Below are 22,300 nucleotides of genomic sequence, written 5' to 3' on the forward strand. Positions count from 1 at the left end.
TGGACAAGCCCTGTGCAATACAACTTTCTGCAATGACAGAAATATCCACACTGTCCAATAAAGTAGCTACTAATCACATGTGGCTATTGAGCATTTGAAATGCGGCTAAGTACAATAGAAGAACTGAATTTTAAATTTTATTTAATTTTAACTAATTAAAATTAAAAGAAATAGCCACATATGATTACTAGCCATCATAGGGGACAGTCCAGCACTAGGCATGCATTCATTTTACAAATAAGAAACAGATCCAGAAATGTTAAATGCTGCATTGTTGACTAACTAGATAGGGGCAAATCTGGGAATAGAGTAATGATTGTAGAATTAGAGAGTAAACACTGAAAAATAGAGAGAAAGAATTTAAAAGACTTAATAATGTAATTAATTTGGAATATCAACAATTTATAGTTACTGACAACGTTATTAAAACTTAATGATAATTCCAAAGGTGGAAGCCAAGGAGACTGAGAAGATAGAAAGGCTTTAACAATAATGGACAAGATAGGAATTAGGCAGAAAGGATGCAGTTGATAAATTCAGCTTTTTACATATTTTATTAAAGAGGAATGTTTTAGATTAAAACAGACCAAGGGAACATAGCAAACACAATGCATGATCCTTGATTGAATTTTGGTTTGAATAAGTCAGTTGAAAAGACACTTCTGGTACAACTGAGAACATTTGGGTATTGGCTGAAGTATCAGATGACGTTAAGGAATTATTGGTAACTTTGTTAGATGTGATAATGTTACTATGGTTATATAAAAAAGTCCTTGTTTTTAGAGATGAATATTGACATATTTGGTTGTGAAATGCCATGATATCAGTAATGCTCTTTAAAATACTTTAAAAAAGAGACAAAGCAAATATGGCAAAATGTTAACATTGGGTAAATCTAGGATTTGGATATGTGAGTGTTCATATTATTCTCTATCTTTTCTTTTTCTCTTTTTTGTTAATAAAAATGTTTTATGACAACTTTATAAAATCAGGAATATTTTATGTAATTTTATTAATAACAAAAACTGACATTTGTTTAGGATTTTATGGGTCTTTTTTAATGTCATGTAGTTCCCCTCTTCCCTAATTCTGTGAGAGAAAAATGATCCCTTTTTATAGATGAAGAGACTGAGACTCAGAGGTATTATGTATTTGCTTACCTATTAAGTAATTGACAGAGCAGGACCTACAATTAAGATGTTCTGGCTTTCCTTCTAATACTTACTCCATTATATCACAGGAGATATTTTAACAAATAAATAGAATAAATTTTTATTTGAGAAGTTTGAGATTAAAAAAATTAACATTTGAAAAAAAATTGCCTTTAGCTTTGCCTTATGAGTGGAGAAATCATTCAAATGTCCCCTCAAATGAGCCTCATCTTTGAAGCAATGGACCTTTCCCAGGCCTCAGTAAGTCCATGATTTAATCTAACAGTAATTTGTTTGTTTGCTCATTTATTCATTTGTTCACTTAGTCAATAAGTATTTTTTTATTATGTATCAGAAAGTGAGTTAGGCACAGTATACAAAGATGAATAAGATACAGTGTGTGCTCATTTAGAGAGGATGAGAAGTATGCTAATAAATATATATATATGTATATATATATATATCCCAATATAGGGCTACATGTAAGTGCTCTAAGAATATGGAGGGAGTGAATGCCCAAAAGGGGAACTGTAGAGGAGAACACTGAAAAATGTTTTTTGATCTGATTTTGATGGGTAAGACTTTTCCAGGGAGATTGGTTGAGGCTGGGCATTCCAAATATGCCAAGATGACTTGTAAAGACTTGGAGCCATGACATTTCCAGGGAACTGTAACTGCAAATAGTTTTGTCTAGTGTATACGAGGCTATAGAGGAAGACAAAAGCCAGATCATGAAGGACCCTGTAAGTCACGCAGGGAAGTAGTTAATAACTGCTAGGTTGGAGAAGGAAAACTTGTCTTTTTTCTCTAGCCTGCCACTGTCAGCCGCTGTGGCATGATTTATTTGGAGCCCTCACAGTTGGGATGGAAACCGCTTGTGTCTTCATGGTTGAATTCACTGAAAGGACCTCTACAAGAACCAGAACATCAAGCTCTTCTGAGGGGACTTTTTGACTGGTTAATACAGCCCACATTAAATCTTCGTAAGAAAAAATGCAAGGTAACACTATAATTCTCTTACCCACTCAAGTTTCTTGACTTCCCATTCAATGTGACTAAGTCTAAAGTCAGAATGGTAGGATAAATAAAATCAGTTTCCCCTTAGACATGTATTGAAATATTTATTGTGACAATCCATGATTCCTATGCAGTTGTAAGAAATAATACAGAGAGATACCATGTACATGCCACCTAATTTCCCCCCATGGTAACATTTTGCAACATTTTGTTGCAATAATATCACAACAATTGACATTGATAATACCTACTGATCTTATTTAGATTCATCTAGTTATACCCATACTCAGATGTATATGTGTGTGTATGCATGCACATGAATTTATCCCTCTGTTTAATTTTTTAAACTTTTAAAATAAAAATTATATATACTTAAAGTGTACAACATGGTGATTTGATATACATATATGTAGTGAAATAATTACCACAGTCAAGCTAATTAACATATCTCTTCAAACAGCTGCTATCTATGTGTGTGTGTGTATGTGTGTGTGGTGAGAGTACCTGAAGTCTACTCTCAGCAGATTTCCAGTACTGATACAGTATTGTATCGAGATAATTAACTATAATCATCATACTGTGCATTAGATCTCTAGTCTTATTTATCTTATATACCTGTAAGTTTGTACTCTTTGCTAAGTATCTCCCTATTTCTCCCACCTCGCTTCCTGCTTCTTTCTATGTATTCAACTTTTAGATTTAGTTTTATTAGGGTAATGCTGGCTTCAGAAAATGAGTTTAGAAGTATTCCTTCTACTTCTGGTTTTTTTTTTTTTTTGAAGAGTTTGAGAAGGATTTGTATTCTTTGAATGCTTGGTAGAATTCGGCTGTGCAGTCATCTGGTGCTGAGCATTTCTTTATTGGGAAGTATTTGATGACCACTTCGATCTCCTTCTTTGTTATTGGTCTGTTGGGCTTTCTATTTCTTATTGATTCAGTTGTGGTAGGTTGTATGTTTCTAGGAATTTATCCATTTATTCTAGGTTATCCAATTTGTTTGCATATAATTTTTCATAATAATTCCTTATTATTTCTTATTTCTGAGGTATCCATTGTAATGTCTCCTTTTTCATTTCTGATTTTATTTGAGTCTTCTCTCTTTTTTTCTTGGTTAGTCTAGCTAAAGTTTTGTTGATTTTGTTTATTGTTTCAAAAAACCAACTCTTAGTTTTGTTGACTTTTTTCCTATTGGTTTTCTATACTCTATTTCTGCTCTAGTCTCTGTTATTCCCTTCCTTCTGCCAAATGTGGATTTAGTTTTCTCTTATTTTCTAGTTCTTTGAGTTGTAAAATCAGGTTGTTTATTTGAGATCTTTTTTTCTTTTTCAATGAAAATGTTCATTGCTATAAACTGCCCTCTTAGTACTGCTGTTGATGTATCTCATAAGTGTTGGTATGCTTTGTTTCCATTTTCATTTATCTCAAGATATTTTTGATTTCCTCTTTGACCTAGTGATTGTCCAAGAGTATTTCATTTAGTTTCCATGTATTTGTTAATTTTCCCATGTTCTTGCTATTTTTGGTTTCTAGTTTCAATCCATTTTGTTTGGAAAAGATACTTGATATAATTTCAGTGTTATTAAACATGTTAAGACTTGTTTTATGATCTAACATGTGATCTATCCTGAAGAATGTTCCTTGTGCACTGGAGAAGAATGAACATTCTGCTGTTGGGTGAAGAGTTCTATATGTGTATATTTGGTCTATGGTGTTGTTCAAGTTCACTGTTTGTTTACTGATTTTCTGTCAGGATATCCTGTCCTTTACTGATATTGGAGTATTGAAGACTCCTACTAGTATTGTATTGCTGTCAATTTCTCCTTTCATATCAGTCAATATTTATTTGTTTTATATAGTTAGGTACTCTGATGTTGGGTGTATATGTATTTATAACTGTTGTATTTTCCTATTCAACTGACCATTTTTATCATTATGTAATGACCGTCTTTGTCTCTGAGACAGTTTTTGACTTAGTCTACTTTAAGTGTAGCCATTCCTGCTTTCCTTTGCTTACAATTTGTGTAGGATATCTTTTTCCATCCCTTAACATTCAGCCAAATGTGTCCTTGAATATAAAGTGAGTTTCTTATAGATAGGGTACAGTTAGATCTTTTTTTTTAAATCTATTCCTCCACTCTGTATCTTTTTATTGAGGAGTTTAACCCATTTAAATTTAAAGTATTTATTTATAGGAAAGGATTTACTATTGCTATTTTTAAAACTATTTTGTGTTTATTTTGTAATTCTTTTGTCCCTCTTTTTTCTCTTGCTATCTTCTTTTGTGTTTTGTTGTTCTTTTGTACTGATAGGTTTTGATTCCTTTCTCTTTTTCTTTTGTGTAACTTCTATAAGTATTTAGTTTGTGATTACCAAGAGACTTGCATGTAATATCTTAAAACAGGCTATTTTAAGCTGACAATAATTTAACTTTATTTGCATATGAGAACTCTTCACTTTTATCTCTCCTCCCCCCCACATTTTATGCTATTGATGTCATAATTAACATTTATTTATAATATGTATCCACTAATATAATTTTATAGTTGTTTTTAATACTTTTGTTCTTTAACTTTTATAGTTGAATTAGAAGTGGTTTACCCAGCACTGTTATAATAATATCCATCTTTGGTTTTATATTGCTCAAGTTATATCTGAATAAGCCAGAGGTAAAATTTATTCCAGCTATACTCTTTGGATAAAACTATGGTGACTAAAGCTTTGAAAATCCCAATTATTTCCCATATGTCAAAAGTATTTTAAATATGTACCTTTAAAAACTCATATATGCATGCATATAGTATTTTATGAGAAAGTTTTACATATTGTTTTAGTTTCTTAGGGCTATCATAACAAATTACCACAAACGTGGTGACTTAAAGCAACAGAAATTTATTCTGTCTCACAGTTCTGGGGCTAGAAGTCTGAAATCAAGATTTTGACAGTACTGTGCTTCCTCTGGAAGAAGCTCTAAGGCAGAATCTTTCCTTACCTCTTCCAGCTTCTTTTGGCTGCAGGCTTTCCTTGACTTGTGGCTGCATAACTCTAGTCTCTTCATTCGTGTTCACATGGCCCTTGTACTTTGTGTGTCTCTCCACTGTGTGCCTTTTATAAGGATTTATGACTTTGAATTTAGGGCCCACCACATAATCCAGAATGATATCCTCATCTTTAGATCTTTAACTTAATTAAATCTTCAAAGACCCTTTTTCCAAATAAGAGCACCTTCATGGCTTTCTGGAATTAAGACATGGGCATATCTTTTTGGGGACCACCGTATACACACACTCATACATATATTAGTTACTTACATATAAATAAATATATTGATATAGAGAAGGGAAAAGGGTATTCAGTAGATTTTCATCCTAAAATACTATTTTGGAGGTAGGAAAATCTCCTGCATAAAAGAAAAAAAATCACTTTATGAAGATTCTGTACAATGTCTCATAGTGAAAATATACAGATAATCATTTTTCAGTTTTGTAAATTTTAAAACTATAATACTGTATGTTGTAAATAATACAAAATTGACTTTATCTTTCTGATAATGAGCTTTAGATTTTCTTTTCATAATTAATTCCCAACATCTATTGACTTTCCTTCATTGCTAACTTTTATATCTGTCCTCTCCTCTCCATGGCAATTCCTTTGACCACCCCCTTCTTCCTGTTGTAGCCACAGTTCTGACCTTTTTCATTTCCTAGCTGAATCAATACAGTAGAGCTACTCTGGTCCAGTCTACACCCTGCTACCAGAATGAGTATTCCAAAGCACAAATTCATTCCATTTACTCCCCTACTTAAAACCCTCCATTGGCACCCTCCTCCTCTTAGCACGAGATCCTTAATACAGTCTATAAAGCCTTTCAGGATCTGACCCCTGTCTCCTTGTCAAGCTTTATTTCTTGCCATTGCTCTCTCACACCCTATTTTCACATCCTGCAGAACCCCTTTAACACAGTGTGTCTACCCTCATCTCCATGTCTGTGTATAGGTGGTTTCCCCTGCCTTGAACATCTTTCCCTTCTGCACCTGGATAACTCATATTTTCCTTCCAAATTCAGCTCAGCTATTTTTTCATCTGGGAAACCTTCCTGAATTATTCCTCTCCCATTTCTCTGTTATCTTCCTCCCTGGTATCTGGGCTAATTGTTTATCCTGAGTATTCTGGTAGCCTTCCATCACCCTGGCACTTCCTCTGTCATGTCATTATTATACTATATGATTTTGGTCTATTTAATTTCAATGCCGCTTCTTTTCAGAGATCATCTGTATTATTTTCATATCCAGCTTGGCATGTAGTTATATGATGTTTTTCATAAATGTTTGTTGAATAAATAAATGAATAGATGGCTGTTAAAAACTTCATTTCTGCTGTCTCTAGAACACAACTAGTTTTCATTTCTCACAGAATTTGGAATAAGAATATGTTTTGCACAATTGTGTAATATAATATGCTAGACTAAAATATTTCAAAGATTGGTATTGTGCTTACAATTTGAATTCTTTAAGTTAAAATTCTGTTAAGACTTTATAAATATGAGGTTTTTTTATTTTTAAATGAAATATTTAGTTTCTTTTATGATCCAAATAAGATGAAAATAAAGTACCTTATTCTTTTCACTTTGCAGGAACTGATTCCTACAAGCGATAGCAATGTGGTTGTATCTCTCACACGCCTCTTTGAAGCACTACTCTGTAACGTGGTAGAAAATGATCCTACCAGCAAGCACATTCGTGTTTGGATTATGGTTGGTTTTATACTTAATGTGATTTTTAATTATAGAATAAAACATGCCTCTGGCAACTGATACTTGCATTGAGAAAGACATTACAAGATCCCAAGCTCTTTTTGGTGAGCACCAAAACAATACTTGAAGACATTAAAGTTGCCCTGACCTGGTATTCTGATTTAAAAAATGATTTAGAGAAAGTAAAACATGTCGGAATGAATCTAAATACCCTGTTATTCATTACAGATCATACTTTGATAAATAAGTAGGTGACTTAATATTAAATCAATGTAGCCTTTAGGTGAATTGATTTTTGTCTAAATGTTAAGCCAGAGTGTAGGCTGCAATAAATTGCCTACATGGAGACTGTAGTTATCCAGCCATAAGCCAAGGAATGCCTGGAGCTACCAGAAGCTGAAAGAGGAAAGGAAGGAATCTCCCCTAGAGCTTTCAGAGACAGCATGCCCCTGAAACACCTTGATTTTGGCCTTTTGTCCTCTAGAACTGTGAAAGAATACATTTCTGATGTTTAATGTCCAAAAAAAAAAAAAAAAAAAAAGGCTGCCTACAAAAGACTAGGAGCAGGCATTCGACCAACTGGGTGTAGCATTGTAGTCAGAATCCACAGAGGATACAGGTAGGGAGGAGTCAGTGGTCCAGGTTAGCTAACGTCTAGAGGTCAGAAGGCCAGAGAGCAAGGCTCTAGGGGAGCCAAAGGAAAGAGGTGTTTTGTTCTCTTCCCTGGCCTATTATGCTACTTTCCTATCCACCACATTATTCCCAAATGCCTTGATCAGTCTCCTCTACTCAGGCTATCTTCTCTTCTACCCTGTGGTGATAGCAGTTCCCTCCTATTGTTTTCCCTTCATCTTGTTGCCATAGAAAATCTACCTCAGACACTCACATTCCAGGATCCCCTGCTAATCATAACCTCTTCCTTTCCTTCTCCCTTTTAGCCTTTATTTCTCTCCACTTAAGGAGAAATTGGACGTGCTTGAAGTATAATTAATTCATATTCCTTTTTTCCTCTAAGTTTGGAACTACCTTTTACAGAACTGGTTTTTAATATTCTTCCATACCTATCAGTGTTACCTTTTATAAAATAGAAGTATCCTAGGAATAATTCACCTATATAACCTTCATGTTACATATTTCCTGAAGATTTTCATTCTGTTTGTAAACTTAAACTCCTTCCAACTTTTAAATTGTTCAGAATCACTTTTAGAGACCAATGTAGATTGATAACTCTTTGAAAATTTTCTCTTAAAGTATATTTGATTTTCCTAACCAGATAAGGCATGTATCTAGAGCAAAATTCAAGACAAAAGTAAGTTTTCTATCTCTACTAGTCCCCCAGGCACCCTCAAGGCAACCACTGTTACAAATGCCTTTAGTAGCCTGGTAGAGATATTTGATGCATATTCTCTTTCATATGTATACATTTTTAATACATGTTAGTATACGATACATACTGATTTGCACCTTTTCTCGCAATATATTTTGGACATCTTTTTATATCAGTGTTTATCCAGTTACCTTCTTTTTTAACAGCTACATGTATTCCAGTGTATGTAGCATATTCCAATGAAACTGACCCCAACTAAAGAACATTTGGGTTTATTCTGATATTTTGCTGCCACAAACGGTGCTTCAGTAAATATTCTTGTACCTGTATCATTTTAACCGATGGTAATACATTTGTGGATAAACTCCTAAAAGGGAAATTCCTAGGTCATTTGGCATGAGTATTTTAAATTTAGATAGATAATGCCAGAGAAATGACTCTTTATATGGTTTGGATGTGGTCCATTCTAGTTTTTTCTTTTTTCTTTTTTTTTTTTTTTTTTGGCAGTGGGAGGTAATTAGGTTTATTTATTTATTTTTAGAGGAGGTATTGGGGATTGAACCCAGGACCTGGTGTTTCTAAGCATGCACTATACCCTCCCCCCGGTCCATTCTACTCTATTTATATACATGACCTTTCCCAAGTAGGTTAACCAGGGCTTAATATATTAAATTTTAGTTAATCTAATATACTAAATTTTCTCCTAAATGAATACTTTAAACTTTTTCCTTTTTTTTGGGGGGGGGTGGTAAATACGTTTATTTATTTATTTAGTTGTGGTTTTGTTTTTGTTTTTTTTAATGGAGCTACTCTGGATTGAAACTGGGAACTCATGCATGCTAAGCACACACTTTACCACTGAGCTGTACCCTCTCCACCTAAACTTTTTTTTTTTTTTAACCAACAGGCTTGCTTTATATTTTCTTTGATTTGGTCCATTGGAGGAAGTTGTGATACAGATGGTCGCATTGTTTTTGACATGTACATACGATTAGTCATACAGGGAAAAGATGGAAACAACCCACTGCCTGACTCTGTGGGTAAATGGGAATGCCATTTTGATGAAAAAGGCCTGGTCTATGACTACATGTATGAGGTATAGTATAAAATGCTTGTTATTGATAAGCATAAAACACAGTCTGGGATCAGCAGGCAATACTGGGTTCTCATTCTAGAGTTATTTTTACTCCAGTGGTTAGCGTTTTAGTTCCTTCTCACTAGTTTCTCTTCCTATAACTTGTGGACAGTAATAAATAGATAATCTTGCTTTAAGCATGTTTTATCATTTCAGATTTAAATTAGATCTGTTTTCTCCAATTTAAAAAGGAATTCGCAAAAAGATTCTTTTAAACAGCAAGTATTTGCATAATCATTTGCTTTATGCGATTTTTACTTCATAGAACCATAAGATCTGGATAGACCCTTAATTACGATTTTACAATTTTTAAATCTCAAGGTCTATAGGTTAAAAAAAAAAAAACCTAGGAAGGTATCAAGAGCTAGGACTTGAACCTAGCTCTCCTGATTGCCAATGAAGAAGTCTTCCCGTAAAACTATGGTAGTGCGGAGTTTTAAGAATATGCCCAGAAGGAGTTTCGTCCCCGTTAGTCACAGTGGGAATAGGTGATAACACAAGCATATTTTTTAAGAATTGGAGTTAAATACAAAAATATCCAGCTTAAAGAGGTAAAGGTAGTTGCTGTTGGAGAAGAGAAAATGAGAATGGAAAACTGCTCTTTTCCTTAACCTTGTAAAACTTTTGACTCTAAAATATGTGTATATATAACTTTGATAAAAATAAAAGTTAAAACCTAAAAAATTAAGACTAAGAATTACTAAAGAAACATTGACCCAAACTTGCAAAATTACAATCATCTAGACACAAACCATGTATATATACAATTTGCTAGAAAATATTTAAAGATTCTTAGATGACAGCCATAGCACTGGAGCAGGATCCAAGAGACCGCCTACTTTGCCAGGTGTTAACTATTTTGCTGCTTGATGGTGAGTCTTTAGGATCTCCAGGGAAGTGCAGGACAAAGGGAGAAGAAGATACTTGTGTGTGGGGAGGGTGGATTAGGGAGGCTTACAGGATGTCAGGATAGCAGCTATTAACCACTGGTTCAGAAGAATTTCAGTAACTGTAACAGTCAGTTCAGCCATTTTAGTATCATCCTGGCTGAATATCAGCCTGGATCAAAATGCCAAAAGGAATAATTTTAGAGAAACAAATATAATAAGTTTGATATTTTGTTTCTAGTTAGATTAATTAAAATGTGAAAACATGAAGCCAAAGTCCAGGCAATTGTAACTTGAGTTACATCAGAGTGGCTCTCAAATAAATTCTTCATATATATGCAAGGACATCTTGAAGGCATTTTGGAGAGATGAGAGTGTTAAGAAGACAAAAGCAAAAATATCTGAAATTTGATATATGTTGGATTTGTGATAACTAAATTGCATTAAATTCTTCAGGTTATTGTTAAAAGTTAAAGAAAAATGTGTGTTTCTTAAACTGGGTAGTGGATTCATGGATGTTTATGAATCTGCTTCATGACTTAAATATGTTATATACATTATTTTAGATGAATCTAATATTATACAATAAAAAGGGAGAAAAGAGTATAAAGTTTATATAAGCAAATATGATAACTGCTAAAAGAGCCTTTTAGATAGCAAGCACATGGTTATAATATTCTAAAATTTATGTTCTCTTGTAGTTGAAAAATCGAGGTCACTGGGTCCACTGGAATGAATTAATTAGAAGTACTAATTTAGGAGATAAACGTGTCAAGATTCAAGATATCATAGTCCCTACAATGGACACAATTAGATACACGTTTTTAATGGATTTGAGTATTACCTACGGAAAGTAAGAAACTCTGTTATGAACATGCATTTTAAATTTAGTGCCATTCTAATAGGATCATAGAACTTTTGAAGTAAACTTTGAGATCATCCATTTTCAGACCTTGAGGGATTAATTGATATTTCCACAGTGACATCTGTTAATAGTGGAAAACCTGGAATCCAGTTTTCCTGTGGGCCACTCCAAAGCCTTTGCCGTCATACTTTGTTTCCTCATAAGCCATCTTTTATTTCCTTTATTTGTAACAGCGAACTAAAAGTCAGTTGCCGTGTTACTGTTAAAGAGGTATGCATTCTATTCAAAGGTTCACTGTACCCCTTAGGGATCAGACTAACCATGATCTACATTCTCCCATTATATTTAGCATTTTTCAAATATGTCCTATGTCGGTTCTTCATAATTTAAGAAGAACATGAAAGACTCAGACTTAAATCAGAAGAGCACATCAAAAAAGATGAAAACCTAGCATGTACCATAGGCGTATCCATACCAACTTTCTTAACAACTTTTATAGTTATTTTTCTTTTATAACACTAGGCATAATTTATCATTAATACTATTTAAACTACACAGGCTTACATAATGTGCATGAATGTCATGGTTGGTTTGGTTTTGATGAAGAACCTGTTTCTGAGTGAATTTTGTGACAATTCTATCTTGTTTAACTTTTTAAAAAATGAAAAATAGGTTATGAGGGACCATTATTTTATCCCAATATTGTACCCATAGTTGCATTTTTACATTTAGAGGCTGACATTGAAAACTTTCTTAGGCAAAGAAGGCACTTGTCAATTCTGAGGGACTCCTAGTATGGGAATTCTTTTGTTCCATGAACCACTTGTTGGAATAATGCTTTTAAATGAACAAATATAAACATAAGATTATAAAGGAAACCACATATTAAAATATATTCATTAAAATATTGAACAGGTTTGAGCTGTAGTAGTAATACATGTACTTCCTTTTTTTTTTCAAAATTGAAGTATAGTTGATTTACAATGTTGTGTTAGTTTCTGGTGTATAGCAAAGTGATTCAGTTATACGTATCTATATTCTTTTCCATTATGGTTTATTAAAGGATATTGAATATAGTTCCCTGTTCTGTACAATAGGTCCTTGTTGTTTATCTACTTTATATATAGTAGTTTGTATCTGCTAATCCCAAACTCCTAATTTCTCCCTCCCCTTGTGTTTCCCCTTTAGCAACCATAAGTTTGTTTTCTATGTCTGTGAGTCTATTTCTGTTTTGTAAATGAGTTCACTTGTATCATATTTTAGATTCCACATTTAAGTGTTATCATGTGGTGTTTGTCTTTCTTTTTCTGGCTTACTTCACTTAGTGTAATAATCTCTAGGTTCATCCATGTTGCTGCAAATGGCATTAATTCATTCTTTTAAATGGCTGAATAATACTCCATTGTGTGGACATTTTAAAGATGGTCATTCTGACAGGTGTGAAGTGCTACCTCATTGTAGTTTTGAATGGCATTTCTCTGATAATTAGCGATGGTGAGAATCTTTTCATGTGCCTGTTGACCATCTATGTGTCTTTGGAGAAATATCTAGTTAGGTCTTCTGCTCATTTTTGGATTGGGTTGTTTGTTTTCTTGTTGAGTCATATGAGCTGTCTATGTATTTTGGAAATTAAGTCCTTGTCAGTCCCATTGTTTACAAATATTTTCTCCCATTCCATAGGTTGTCTTTTCAATTTGTTTATGGTTTCTTTTGCTGTACAAAAGCTTAAGTTTGATTAAGTACCATTTGTTTATTTTTGCTTTTATTTTTATTGCCTTGCGAGACTCACCTAAGAAAACATTGCTAAGATTTATGTCAGAGAATGTTTTGCCTATATTCTCTTCTAGTTTTATGCTATCATGTCTTATATTGAAGTTTAAGCCATTTTGAGTTTATTTTTGTGTATGGTGTGAGGTTGTGTTCTAACTTCATTGATTTACATGTAGCTGTTCGGCTTTCCCAGGACCACTTGCTGAGGAGACTGCCTTTTCTCCATTATATATTCTTGCCTCCTTTGTCAAAGATTAATTGACCGTAGGTGTGTGGGTTTATTTCTGGGCTCTTTATTCTATTCCATTGATCCATATGTCTGTTGTTGTGCCAATACCAGCTGTTTTGTTCACTGTACTGTAGCTTTGTAGTACTGTCTGAAGTCTGGGAGGGTAATACCTCCAGCTTTGTTCTTTTTCCTCAAGATTGCTTTGGCAGTTCTGGGTCTTTTATGGTTCCATATCATAATAATAAGATCTAGCAGTGAGTCTGATGATTATCATAATTTTGAAGAAATAATGGGCATAAGTGATATTTTTGAGATATCTCTAACAATTGTAATATATAATGTAGTATCTGTGTATCCTATTGATGACAAACACACAAGTACTATTATAAATTGCTCCATTTTAGTTAAGAGTAGTGAAAGTAAAGATACAATTTTTATGTCATCCAAGTTCATAGACTCTCTGAAAACTGTCCAAGAATTTCTTTAGTTTGTCCATGGACCCCAAACTAAGAACATGCTTTTATCTGTTAAACTGGGAAGGGGGAGATAATCAGGTTTATTTATTATTTTATGTTATTATTATTATTTTTTTTAATGAGGGTTGAACCCAGGACTTTGTGCATGCTAAGCTGGTGCTCTACCACTGAGCTATACCCGCCCCCTTTATTAAAATTATTTTAATAAAGTTTTTATAAGGTAAGTGGTACTCAGACTGGGAAACACAGATGAATTCTCAGGTATCACTGTAGTTCTAAATGAACTGTAATTTTATGTTTATACTTTAATGATAATTAAAAAAATATTATAATAATTTGAGTCATATAGATGACCCCTTATACTTGAACACTGATGCTCAGTTTTTAGTGCCAGCCTTTGTGTTTGTTTTTATGTATTGTGCGGTGACAAGTTATCACTCCAAGTGACAGTATTTAATTTTGAATTCAGTATTTCTCAAACTGGGATTCCCCATTGTTCTGTAAACGTAAAATCTTAGGATTTTTTTCCCTTTAAAGTCAATTCAGATTACTCAAGAATGAGAAACCCTGCCTGAGGAGAACTCCTCAGAGTCTGCATTTTAGACAGATATTTTCTGTTAGTAATACTGACTTGACTGAAAAATGCTATTAAGTGTTATACATAACCATTACCTTGAGAATTCATTGTCATTTAGTTTCTCACAAAAACTTTATGCTATTGAGGTAACTGTGAAACACTTCAACCTCTCTTATTGTCACCATCCTAATAGACATTCCATACAGCACCCCCTTGCCTGTACCTCTTAACTAAAAAGTTCAAATACATCACTTTTCTGGGGAGACAAACTTTGGCTTTTTTTTTCCTGAAAAGTTAAGGATGTTACTGCTTGTTTTGAGTGTTTTTGCATATAGCAGTGTTACACATGGTTCAAATACTAGTTTGCTACTATTTAAGTCTCAGTAACAGTAAGCAAAAATGTGTGCCAATTTTTACTTTTACCAGTCTGATGAAATTACTTAAAATGTGAGTTTTTGAATGAAGATAAGTTGAGTATTATTTATGTTTATTTAACTAACTCCAGACTCCTCTAGCTGAAATGTATTCTGACTTTTTCTCCTTTTGAATGATATGTTCACTGTTTTCATAAAGGCCACTACTTTTTGTGGGTCCAACTGGTACAGGAAAATCAGTGTATGTGAAGGATAAGCTGATGAATCACTTGGAAAAGGACCTGTACTTTCCTTTTTATGTTAATTTCTCTGCACGGACCAGTGCCAACCAGGTTCAGGTTAGTTTAAAGCCAGAAACGTGGGTCTATAGTTATTAATGTTTTTGCCTTGTTTGTTTAGTGTTTAAAAATGTATTTTAAATGAGCAGCTGTGTAAATCTTCAATGAATTTAAATAAACTTCAAAACTTTTATTTTTGGCATTACAAGTAAGTTTTAAAAATCAGGTTTTAGGGACAAAAGTTCAAGAGAAGATTTTTGCATTAACACTGAATTATTGAGCTTTGTCACCTTTTTTTAAGCCCAAGAAACAACAAATGATTTCTTAACTGGAGAAATATAAGAGAAGGGAGGGAGGGGGAGAGAGAGCGAGAACCTTTACTTGTTCTTTCAAGACTCTCCTAGATGATCCTTAGGGATATTTGCTGCTTACTAAAGTTCTGTCAGTGAAAGATCTTTCAAACCACAGACTATATATTGTATAATTTTCTGTGACAGGAACCATGTAGCTGTGCATCCCACCCTTTACCTTCAAAGGTGCCAATATGAAAATACTGCATGAGACCTTTTCTAATCAGATTTTTATCATCCATTCCTGAGTTTTTGTCTGTTCATTTTCTCCTGACCTATTCATTTCTGTTGTTTTAAGCCTGTGGTATCCCCTAATTTCAAAATACTACAAATTTAGATTAGTGCTTTTAGATATTGAGTAAGTTAAAGTTAATAGATATGTTGTATGTAGAATAAGGAAAATATTTTGTGCATGCATGTGTGTACAAAATAAAAATATAAATAGGTGTGTATGTAACAATTCTGAGCAAATAGAAGGATTTCAATAAATGCTCTTTGAATGATGTTGAATAGGAAGTTTGATATAATCCTAAAAATGAATAAATATAAATTAACACAAGCACATAGTATTGCTTGATGTTTTTTCCTTACATAATTAGATTGTTAAGTTTCTTTTTTTTCTGGTGTTCAGACTTCTAATATACTACTCTTTCTTCTTTACATTTTAGAACATTATTATGGCTAGACTGGACAAAAGGCGCAAAGGAGTTTTTGGACCACCTATGGGAAAGAAGTGTGTAATTTTTATAGATGACATGAATATGCCTGCATTGGAGAAATATGGAGCTCAACCTCCTATTGAATTATTACGACAATTTTTTGACTGTGGAAATTGGTAACTATTTAATTGAAGTCTTAAGTAGCCATACTAAAGTTATTTTTTGTTCTATTTTTTCTACTTTAGTTTCTCACATCAAAATAATACATTTTTGTGGGGGGAGGGTATAGCTCAGTGGTAGAGCACGTGCTCAATCCCCAGTACCTCTGTTAAAATAAATAAACCTAATTACCTCCCCCACAAAAAAGAATAATGTATATTTTCCAAATTTTTTATGGAAGAAAATGATTTCTGACCTTTTCTTATACAGAAAACTTTGAAAGACTTTTCTATACCTTTTTATACTATGGATGAATAATTCAGTATTGGAAATATTTAATAATGTATTAATTTTCTTCCCTTTTAACTACTACTTTCAATTGTTAAAAATAATCTACAAATTACATCTTTTACCATCCACCCAGCATTGAGAATTTGTGGGTGGTCTCTGCCCTAAGTAACCGTAACTAACACCCTATATTTCTACCATTTTAAATTCTCTATATTATCTTTGACTGTTTGGGACTATCAAATCTTTGAGATGACTTGGTTTCAACAGCAACTAGGTCATATTTTCATACTTTCTATGGCACAGTTAGACTAAGAACTGGGTAGTTTTCTCCCACCCCTCCCCCTTTTGCAAGAACTTCAATATTAAAGGACTTTATGACCTGTTGGAATTAGGTACCTTTTCATTCTGAGTGGTTTTAACTAAATTGAGTCATTTATATACCCCTTTCTGATTAAAACTTCTTTGGAGTTTTTTAATTCCCTAATGCGGCCCCCTTTTATGTAACAAAGGTATATAGGTCCTATTTAGACATCTTTGTCTCTGAAGATAAGATTTGAGATGAGAAAAAGAAGTCAGGACTTAGCTCTAAATAGAATACATATATATATATATATATATATATATATATAATTTATTATTCAAACTGGGATATTTCTGAGAAAAGGGGGAGTATTAATAATTATTATAGGGCAAGCACAAACCAAAATTGTCCTAGGCAAATTGGGACGTATGATCATCCTCCAAGATTGATCTCTCATTCATGCTTCTGGATTTGGAGTGTGAAGAGGCAAAGCAGAGATTCTAACTAGAAAGAACAGAAGAAAAGAAAGGCAAGGGCAAGAGGATGGGATGTTCTAGATATCTAGAATCTGGGTGACAGAGTCAGTGTCACTGAAAGGAGAAATGGAGTGCTGCTTTAAAACAAATTCTCTCTACAGTTAGGTGGTTGTGTGAGGCAGGGGTTGAGGGTGTGTGGGCAAAATAGGTGAAGGGGGGTCAAAAGGTACAAATTATGCATAAGTCAGGGGGCTGTAATGTACATCATGGGGACTGTAGTTAATAATACTGTATTGCATATTTGAAAGTAGCTAGGAAGGTGGATCTTGAACGTTATCACAAGAAAAATTTTTGTAACTATTTATGGTAACAGATGTTGACTTGGGATCATTTTGCAGTAGATACACATATCAATTCATTAGAATGGACACTGCAACTAATATAATATTATGTCAATTGTATTTCAGTTTAAAAAGTGAATAAAAATTACAGGAAACCTTTAAAAAAGTTTTCTTTTACTCCAAGCATGATCTAAACTTCTTTTAGAGAAGCTAAAATCGGATTAAGTTTCTAAGGAGAGCTACATTTCAGTCTGTCTTGTTGGCTTTATAACTAATTTGGAATTTTTATGTACTTTTAAGGTATGACCTTAAGGACACAAGTAAAATCACATTGGTTGACATAGAGCTGATTGCTGCCATGGGCCCTCCAGGTGGTGGAAGAAATCCTGTCACTCCCCGTTTTATTCGACATTTCAACATCTGCACTATTAATACTTTTAGTGATGAAACTATGGTCCGAATCTTCTCATCCATTGTAGCATTCTACCTTAGGACTCGTGAATTTCCTCCTGAGTACTTTTCAGTTGGGAACCAAATTGTCAGTGGAACTATGGAGGTGAGCGAAGGATGCAATACAAAATGTTTTAGTATTACATGTATCCTCATTTGGCCCTTTCTTTTTTAAACCTTTTTTTTTCCCCCTTAGCCGTTTACTTTGGTCTTCAGCTTCAGAGAAACTGTTAAAAAGGCTTGAGAAAGGAAGATCATGGGCTTTGAATTTAGAGCATCTAACTGGGTTTGAGCCTTTACTGCTATTTCCTATCTGTCTGGCCTTGAGCAAGTAATTTGACCTTCCAGAAGCTTAGTTTTTTAATCACTAAAATGAGAGATAATACCTATTTAATAAGATTGCTAAATCATCCAGAACCAGTACCTGCCACATCATAGGTGTTTCCTTAATTGTTGAATTCCTACTCTGGTATTTATTAGTTTTTTCTTCTGTCTTCCCTCCCATTCTTCATGTTTGTGTTAAGAAAAAAACTTAAGCAGCTTATGAATACATGATTTGAGGGTGTGTGGGCAAAACAGGTGAACATAGGAGTAGCAGTGAAAAAAATAAGAAAACACAAGGGTAGGAATAGAAAACAAGACTGCCCATATGGCCAAAAGCAGCCCTTAACTTATTCAGGGTATGTAACCTGCCTCTGCTCAGAGGCCAGAGCCAGCCTCATCACTAATGATAAAAGGAAAAAAGTGTATTTAAAGTAAGTTAGTGATAATCTGATTGAACTAAGGTTTCTGGAGCCTCAATAAAATGGGGTTACTTTGAAATCACTGCAACCAGAAGCAAAAAGCTCCCTAGAATCATTCCATCTGTTTCCAAGAGTGTTGTATTTTTCTAAAGTCCTTCTCCCCCTGTTCTGTTGGAAAATTGTGCTATTAAAATGGAGAAACTATGAGCAAAGAGATAGTACATTGTAATTACCCTACTTATTCTGATACATAAAAGTACTTCTATTTATAAAATATATTTATATTTCAGGCATCTCCTGGAAAGAGAGGGGAATTGGTCAGGCAGAATGGGATAATGGAAAGGTTCCTTTTTTTTTCCCCTCCTATCTTTGAAGCATTATAGTCCTACCATGTATGGAGGTTATGGGAGGGAGATGAATCATAAACATATATAAATAAAAAATAATTTCTTGTGGATCTTTTAGGCTATATTATAAAAGATATAATTTACCTTCCTTAAAGAGAATATTGAACTTCATTTGATTTTTAGCATGTAGTAAAAAAAATATACTTCATTTTGATACAATAGCCAATTAATACGGAAGAAGGAGGAGAGAGAAAATAAGAGAGAAGGGTGGAGAGAGAACACGTTGATTTATTTTGAAGTCAGTGGTAGTCAAAAGGACAGTGTTTCCTCCTCCTCTGCATTGCAATTGCTTCAGAATGAGTTATCTGATTTCACTTTCTGCTAAAGTTTTTGTTAGCTATTAATTCCAGGTCATTTACTTTTAAATGGAACAACCATAATAACGGGGAAATAAAAGCATTGTCAATTCTTGGGCTTGGAAGGAATTAGATAATATTAAGTGCCCTTGACTTTATAATGCCTGGTTGAGTGCTGTAAATCAAAATAAATAGATATATGCTATGCCAGGCTCAGTACTATACAATTTTCCAAGTCAGTATAATCTGATAGGATAAATAAAATATTTTATATACTATACTATTTGTTACATGGCTTTGCTGATGAGGAGCATTTTATTTTTGCTTTTTTTTCATATTCAGATATATAAACAATCCATGGAAAATCTTTTGCCCACTCCCACAAAATCTCATTACACTTTCAACTTGCGGGATTTTTCACGTGTCATCCGGGGCTGCTTACTTATTGAGAGAGATGCTTTGGAGAGCAAGCACACGATGACTCGTCTGTTTGTGCATGAGGTTCTCCGAGTGTTTTATGATCGCCTCGTTAATGATGCTGACCGATTCTGGCTCTTCAATTTAACCAAAATGGTTGTAAGGGACCATTTTAAAGAATCATTTGATAGTATCTTTTCACATTTGAGGAAAGAGAATGCACCAGTGAGTATATTTAGTGATTAAAAACATATTAAAACAGTACAATAGCATGAATTGTTACCATCAATTTATCTTTAAAAAATACCGTTGCTTCTTAATGATCATATTCTTTTAACTTTCCCCATAGATAGGCATTTATTTTGAGAAGATTTGTATTCAGAGGGATTATATATGTAACATAGAAGTTATATGATAGGGATTGAGTGATGTAATAGACATAAGATGCCATCCCTTAGTAACTACTCACTAAATAGGAGTTGCTCAGAATAACTTTTCCAGCCTGTGAGGGGGAAAAAAACTTATATGATAGAAAAAAGGTCTTTTCTTTTTATTTCCTAAGGATATAATATAATTTCAGGTGTTAATTTTACAAGTATATTATTTACTACCCTAGTTTAAAAGAATTATCTAATTGATAATCATCTCATAACATAAACAAAACATTTTTATGTAACATCTTACATTTATTTTAGAAAAAATTTTAAGTTTTGTAATTTGTTGATTTCCATTTTATAGGTAACTGAAGAAGACTTAAGAAATCTCATGTTTGGTGACTATATGAATCCTGACCTTGAAGGGGATGACAGAGTTTATATTGAAATTCCAAATATTCATCATTTTAGTGACATTGTGGACCAATGCTTAGATGAGTATAATCAAACTCACAAAACAAGAATGAATCTTGTCATTTTTAGGTACCTATATTTGGTATTGATGGTTAAAATTACTATTTGTAAGATTTTATTGTGAGATACTTAAAATGTACAAAATGATATAAAAATATGACAAATGACCTTGTGCCCATCACCTAGCTTAAGACATAAAATATTAGCAGTTTATTTGAAGTACCTGTGTAGCCTCTTTCACTGCATCCCCATCATACTTTGCAGGAGTATAAACAAACTCATTTGTTTCTTTGAACTTTTACTGCACATGTGTGATCCTAAATATATGTGCAGTCTTATTTTGCATATTTAAACTCATATAATGATATTATACTGTGCATATTCCTCTGCAAGTTGGTTTATTCCATAGTTAAGTTCACAAAAAAGAATTTTTACTACTATGTAACATTCCATTGTATAATTTTAACACAATGTAGTCCTTCTGAAATAGACTTCCAGGTAACTTCTACTTTTTGTGATTATAAAAAAGGTTTGAATATTCCTGTCTCCTTGGTTACATATATGAGAATTTCTCTAGGCTTCATTCCTAGAAGTGGAATTATTGTGTTATGGTATGTAAGCGTCTTCTACTTTACTAAGTTTTGCCAAAGTATCTTTAAAACTGATTATTGTTTTTAAGAGTTTCCATTGTTTCTCACCCTTGACAACACTTAGGATTGCCAGACTTGGTAAGTTTTGTCTGCCTAAGGAGAGTGGGATGGTATCTCACTGTGGCTCTAATTTTAATTTCCCTAATTACTAGTGAGGCTGAGTGTCTTTCCTGAATTTATTATTTTATAGATAACTGATTTTCTTTTTCTCACATAGAAATTCTAATATTAAAAGATTGAGGAAATGTTTTTAAGAAAAGTGATAATATACCTCCAGTATAAATAGTTAGCATTTGATTTTATTTTTATAATTTATGTATTACATTTCCTGAATTTGTACTTCAAATAGTTTTCCTTTACCTCAAATGATCCAATTGCAACTACATTTGAAAAATCAGTTTGATGAAAATTTTGATGATTACCTCTTTAAAATTGGGATAGTAACATATGGGACTGCAAAGTCCATCCTTCTTGGAAAGTAAAACAATAGTTATATGTAAATATAATTTATATTCATATTTTCAAGTAAGATGATATTGGTATTTCATAGGTATGTTTTGGAACATTTATCACGAATATGTCGAATTCTAAAGCAGTCTGGTGGAAATGCTTTGCTTGTTGGACTTGGAGGAAGTGGTCGTCAATCTTTAACTCGTCTGGCTACATCCATGGCAAAAATGCAAATGTTTCAACCAGAAATTTCTAAGGGCTATGGTATGAATGAGTGGAGAGAGGACCTGAAGGTAAAGTTGAGGAAACCTAGTGTCTAAGATAGTATCAGTACATTCTTTTATCTATAAAGAGACAGCCAGCCTGGGTCACTGTGTGCTAAGTACATTGGTGATGATGATAATAATGTTATCCCCAGAGCAGTTACTGTGTGTGCTGAGGCACTGTTCTAAGTGCTTTACATCCATGATTTCATTCTATAGGTATGACAGTTCAGTGCAGCAGGTATCGGTGTTTCTGTCTTTTACTGATGAGGAAACTGAAGTTGAGGGAAGGTATGCACAGCAGAGCAGGATTTATAGCTTAAGTCTTATCCACTGCACTGTTACCAAGGCTATTGTTGATTT

General features: G+C 33.4%; 1 protein-coding gene across 2 annotated transcripts in view; it reads left to right on the forward strand.

Moving 5' to 3' along the window:
- The window catches only part of DNAH12 (dynein axonemal heavy chain 12), a 151,287-nt gene that overhangs the window by 72,931 nt on the left and 56,056 nt on the right, over positions 1-22,300 (forward strand). For both annotated transcript variants that reach the window (XM_032458203.1, XM_032458204.1), the window contains 11 exons: positions 1,329-1,412; positions 1,963-2,151; positions 6,799-6,918; positions 9,153-9,341; positions 10,969-11,120; positions 14,758-14,896; positions 15,855-16,021; positions 17,714-17,969; positions 19,652-19,951; positions 20,465-20,643; positions 21,775-21,967. In XM_032458203.1, the coding sequence (XP_032314094.1) occupies positions 1,329-1,412; positions 1,963-2,151; positions 6,799-6,918; positions 9,153-9,341; positions 10,969-11,120; positions 14,758-14,896; positions 15,855-16,021; positions 17,714-17,969; positions 19,652-19,951; positions 20,465-20,643; positions 21,775-21,967 (1,968 nt within the window). The remainder of the gene's footprint in view (positions 1-1,328; positions 1,413-1,962; positions 2,152-6,798; positions 6,919-9,152; positions 9,342-10,968; positions 11,121-14,757; positions 14,897-15,854; positions 16,022-17,713; positions 17,970-19,651; positions 19,952-20,464; positions 20,644-21,774; positions 21,968-22,300) is intronic.

Source organism: Camelus ferus, chromosome 17, assembly GCF_009834535.1.
Source record: "Camelus ferus isolate YT-003-E chromosome 17, BCGSAC_Cfer_1.0, whole genome shotgun sequence".
In the NCBI taxonomy this organism is placed as follows: Eukaryota; Metazoa; Chordata; class Mammalia; order Artiodactyla; family Camelidae; genus Camelus; species Camelus ferus.